This window comes from Neolamprologus brichardi, chromosome 18 (assembly GCF_056152115.1).
Source record: "Neolamprologus brichardi isolate AB-2024 chromosome 18, ASM5615211v1, whole genome shotgun sequence".
NCBI classification, from domain to species: Eukaryota; Metazoa; Chordata; class Actinopteri; order Cichliformes; family Cichlidae; genus Neolamprologus; species Neolamprologus brichardi.
Window position 1 is genome coordinate 18,369,788 of NC_142121.1, and position 5,362 is coordinate 18,375,149.

Genomic DNA, 5,362 nt, shown 5'->3' on the forward strand with positions numbered 1-5,362 from the left:
GAGCCTGAGTGGTTTTCTCTAAATAAGGATCCTAATCGCAAATAGTCTTATCTACATATGACATATTTTCCATCACCACCCTCACCAGCCACAATGATGTTATCTGTTATTGTAGGAGACAGCAGCGAAGCACAGAACAAAGAAAGATTAATCAACAGTACAACTCCAAATCCTTTTATCTGGCTATCAAATATAGATCTGATTCATGCTGGTTATACATTTTAAATTCCTTGTACGTTGATATATCCGACTGAAGTAAGACACACATAGACTTTATGCACAAAGCAGTTGGATGAAGAGATTTTGCTTTAGTTTCTGGGTTGTTTTTAAAATTGTATTTTCAGGAATGGACTTTAAGAGATTGATTTTCTCTTGTCTAGTGAGTGGTTCAGAAGTCTTAACCTCTTAGCAGTGACCTGTATACGAATCCCTACATATTATATAGCATGTCATGAAATGAATGAGTTACTATAGATCCACTGGTCAACAAAACAACCACCATCATTTCGGTTGATGAAGGGCAGGGCAATCAATACATACATCTTCACCGTACTGAATGTTTTTTTTTTCAAAGTCAGTGATTGTCCCATATTGCAGGTTTAGATTGAGAAAAGCTCAGGGACAAAATGCTCTTTGATAAGTTAAACGCTGTGCAGCAACTCCCAAATTTGTACTGCAGAGACCACTTTGTCGCTTTGGGGAGAACACAGCAGAAGCTGAATCCCAGCCTCCTGTGCTAAAGCTCAACAATATGCTGCAGCCAATAAAAAGGAGCCTTGATTGCTGGATCAAAACTGTCACACGCAATAGCAACCTGCCAGTGCTTCACCTGCTGAAAGCACAACCCCTCCATCTGTAATCAACAACAGCTGGGCAGCGCAAAACCCAAGAAAACAGGGGTGTCCGTTTTACTCAGTGTCACAATTTGGGGTGATTTTCCATACTGGACTCATTTTGGTCAAATGTTTCCCTTCACAACTTTATCTAAATGTTAATTGAAAGTGTAAGTTGAACAAGGAAAATCTGTATTCATACGTCACTGTCTGCATGCTTGGGTGTTTGGGCTGCTAGTCTATTCTTTACATCACTTTTGTTTCTCACCAAATCTGTTTTGTAGTCATCACTGTGGCCCAATCCTTTTCTTGCCCACCTTCTGCGAGCTAACCAGCCTCTTTCCTGTCTGCTTTGCAGACCCACATTTTGTACAACCCACTTCCTCCTTGTCTCTTCCTCAACTGTCCAACTTCTTCATCTCTGCCACCACCAGCATCTGCACTCACTTCCTGCTTCCCACCATTGTTGGACTTTACCATGCTACATAGTTTCATCAGAGTCTTACTTTCAAATACTTAATAACACAAACTCTATATTTCACTAAATCACATTCAGTTCTTTCACATGAGTTTCATTTAAACGCAGGGATATCAAACTCATTTCATGGCCACATGCAGCCCGCTGTGATCTTAAAGAAAAAGAAGTGCAATTTCCACTTTACATCTCAGTTTTTCTAAAGGATAAAAAAAAAATATTGCCGTAGTAAATGAAAGAAATGTGTTAGCATGAATAAGTAAACGTGTAAAATTACAGGAAAAGAAAGTGTCCTATTCTATCTTTCTTTCTTTCTTGATTCCAAGCTGGGACCTGGAACAAGACTTCCTGTGCACCGAGCTCGCAAATCAGCCACTTTAGCCAAAGTCCACATCGGAAGGAAGACCTGTGGTCTCAGTTAGTTTGCAGCACCAGGCATCCATCCTTGTACTTAACTTTTGGGAGGGGTTGTAAAAGAGATGAAACACGGGAGGTCAGTTTTCTCTTTCTCTCTTTTTTTGTTTTGCCTTTTTCAGATTTCTGGAAACTGTAGATTTAATTAAAATTTAAATCCATCAGATGAAATCAAAGCTTTGAGGTATGATGTGAGGTTCTCACTCAGATGTTTTTTCCCCTCTTTTTGTTTATGTTGTTTGACCTTTTTATTCACATTTCACATTTTACCATTCATGATGTGTGAATTGCAGACAACTTTACTCTTATTTGTTTTTAAATAAAGCCAGGATGCTAAACTAAACCTTTCTTTGCCACAAGGTTACTGAGATTGCTTAAAAATTTGTGAAGAAATTTACACAACTAAATAATAATATCAGCTAATTCATCATTCTGTAAAATCTGGTTTTAAGAACAGTTATTTTAGTTGAAGTGTTGCTTACATATTCCATTTTCACAAATGAACTTATGTGTAAAGAGCTTACGGATTTCACAGTGTCTGCAGGAGGATTGCAGAGTAATAGGATATCATCATTTTTCATAGGAGGCCCTGTATGCATGATAGATTTTTGGTCATCAGACTCCATAAGAAAAATCAAATCCATGCACTGGAATAAAGAACACAATCTTTTTTTTTAATATCCAGTGTTTTCTTTTACTTAAAAAAGTGAGAGGTGTTTCAAAAGTGCACACACAATACATTATCCATCAGAAATAAAACGTGATAAAGACTCATAGAAATATGTATACAAAAATGGCTCAACCTGGAATACTGATATTGAAAAAACAAACATTAACACTCGACTCTGTTGGGAATTTTAGAGTTAACTTGTCTCAGCGGCACTTTGGATAAAAAACTGGTGCTTGGCCAAAAACATGAGCAAAATAGGAAGGAAGCACTAACTGACCCGTTGACCACAATCCTCATTGGTTACCTTAAAACAGGAGAAAAAAAAACACTAACATACTAAACTAAATTCTAATGCTTTTGTACAGGAGTATAGATATTTACAATAGCATTTCATGTTTGCGTAGCACTACTTTGAGCTCATCTCCACAGTTGTTGCATCGTTGCCTCCGTTGACGTCATAGTCACCCACTGGCCCGCTGACCAGCACCTTCATGCGGTCGGGGAAGTCATCGAATTTGGGAGAAAGCAAGAAATCGTACAGAAGAGCTGCAGCCACACCGCCACACATTGGACCCACCCAGTACACCTACAAAGGGAGAGCTTCGATCAATGTCTGGCATCATTACAAGACAAAGAGAAACGCAGATTCCGGTCATGGTCAAAAGGCTTACTTTAGTCAATCTCTCTAAATGCAAAACAATAGGAAAGCTGTAACTGATTAACACATGCAGGAAGATTCACAAGTAATTGAGGCATCTGTCTGTTGATGAAATATTGAATTATTTAAGCTTGACATATAATATCCATGCAGAAAAAATGTGAGGTATGCGTAAAGTGATTCCCTCCCTCTGACTTACCCAGTGGTCTGTAAAATTGTTCATGATCAAAGCCGGGCCGAAGGAGCGAGCAGGGTTGATGCCACAGCCTGTGTAGCTGATCTGCAGTCAATCAACAACAACAAAAAGGCAACATGAGAGAATATCATCAGCAGGAGCAGAATCCTGCCATATCTGCTCCTGGTTCCCTTTTTACAAGTTATATATGAATGACGATGGCGTTAAAGTGCAACTTACAGCTGCCAAGTGTCCCAGGCAGACTGAGAGGCCAATGGCCAAGGGTGCAGAGCCGGTGACATCACGTCGTCTTTTATCAGTGACCGCAATGACACACAGCACCAGCTGGAAGGTTGCCAAAAGCTCTATGCCTACGCCTTGGCTGGGTGTGACGCCGTTGAGCTGTGAAAGTTAAGGGAGGAATCCAAAACAACACTTTGTCAGACTTTGTCAGATTTTGTCAGATAGATAGATTGTTTCCTAGCACAACCACTTCCTATTTAGTAGCTGCTGGAATTGCCCAGGAAGCCTGACAGCAATCTGGCAGTGCTGCAAAGTGCCACATTGCTTGTTCATATTTCTTTCTTGGAAAACGTGGTTATTGTTGTTAACATTAAGTGGAGCTGTGCGGCTTCTTGAGGTGGGGGGGTGGGGCTGGGTGATATCAGGTCCTACCAGTGTTGTTTTTCAGTAAGGAGAGAGCTGTGGGTGCTAATTACAGAGTGGTGTAGCATTAAGTAATAACTGCTCATTAATTTAAGTGAAGAATTATGGTATTCAAAACCTCAATTTCCAGAAACAGATTGCCAAAGTACAAGTGGGTGGACACTATATATATTTCCTATTTCTTTTAGCTGTTGCAGCATGGCATACTTTAATAATAATGTGTCATCACTATTCATTAATAAGTATTGACAGAATGTCCCAAGAACCGCATAATCAGGGCCAATTCAGCACTTACATCCTTGTAAAAGTTTCAGTTTTCACCATGAAAGTACTTTAAATACACACTGTTGCATCATCGCATCGCCGTGCTTTTATTTTTGCTATTAATGCAGAAATGTTTGAAACTCAAGATAAAGTTTATACTTACAGCGTTGAGCCCCAGTGCAGTATTGTTTTCAGGCCGTGTTCCATACACAATGCCACTGGCTAGGGCTGAGCCCAGCATCTGGGCAATAATGTACATGATAGCCTTGAACACACTGATCTGGCAGCTGGCAAGCATCCCGAGGGTGACTGCAGGATTCAGGTGGGCTCCACTGATGTGGCCTAAACTTTGGGCCAGAGTGGCAATGGCAAGTCCAAAGGCCAGTGACACCTTCACCTCTTGGTCTGGATTAGTGTTGTTTGTGTTCCCAATAGCTGTGGCGATGCTGAGAAAAATAAAAAGGGTCATCCCAACCAGTTCGGCCAGAACTGCCCTCCAGAAAGCCTTGCTCTTGAACTCTCTCATTTTGGCAGCTGTGGGTTTGAGCTGATCCTCTGTAAGATGTACTCACAAACAACAGCAACAGGCTGCATATATAAGGCCTGGGTTGATAATGGTTAGTGGGCGGGCTTTAAAAAACTGAAAGAGAGGGCCACACTGAATTAATGAGAAATCCAAAAGACTGGGCTCTCATCCCTCCCTCTGCTCCCTCGCCCTCCCTCCCTCGTCTCCCTGTCCTCTGGCCCCTCTCCCACTAACTCCCTGTGCAGTACTTTCTGGTCTTTGGACTTTCGTGAGTAATAGAACAGGATCTTTAAATAGCTACATCCAAAGGTACATTTTCCATTCATGCAAACATTTACAGTTTTGTGGCAAAGCCTTTTATTGTGAGGTTTTTAGAGACAAAACACGAGTTTGCTTTAAATACAGGTCCAAGGAAGAAATACAGGTTCACAGAAGGAGAATTTTACACATTTAAAGTCATCTTTTTCCTATTTATATTCATTTTAAAGTTGGAAAATTCTGACTTTGGGTAATTTCTGTTTTCTGTGCACTCACACCTTGGACAGCACATAAGGGAGTGGGAAAGAAGACAACTCCCACATAGTGATTTCAAGCTTCACCCTCCCTCCACTGATAAAGTTTACATGCCACTAGATTAGGAAACAGTTTTTTGAGGTGTTTAATCCTTTTTGGGTTAAAAAT

The 5,362-nt window shown here is 40.5% G+C and overlaps 1 protein-coding gene across 1 annotated transcript; it reads right to left on the reverse strand.

Moving 5' to 3' along the window:
• Positions 1-2,389: 2,389 nt before the first annotated feature.
• On the reverse strand, positions 2,390-4,733 carry LOC102776977 (aquaporin FA-CHIP-like). Its single transcript, XM_006792098.3, has 4 exons — positions 4,319-4,733; positions 3,466-3,627; positions 3,250-3,330; positions 2,390-2,978 (listed from the first exon to the last, which is right to left on the reverse strand). Exons 1-4 carry the CDS (start codon positions 4,679-4,681, stop codon positions 2,799-2,801), a joined length of 786 nt encoding a protein of 261 aa, XP_006792161.1. The 5' UTR covers positions 4,682-4,733; the 3' UTR covers positions 2,390-2,798.
• Positions 4,734-5,362: the final 629 nt, after the last annotated feature.

Coding starts and splice junctions, on each gene's coding strand:
- LOC102776977 (XM_006792098.3), bottom strand. CDS start 4,681: ATGAGAGAGTTCAAGAGCAAGGCTTTCTGGAGGGCAGTTCTGGCCGAA. Junction 3,331..3,465: donor GCCTGGGACACTTGGCAGCT/GTAAGTTGCACT, acceptor GATTGACTGCAG/ATCAGCTACACAGGCTGTGG. Junction 2,979..3,249: donor ACAATTTTACAGACCACTGG/GTAAGTCAGAGG, acceptor CTCCCTTTGTAG/GTGTACTGGGTGGGTCCAAT.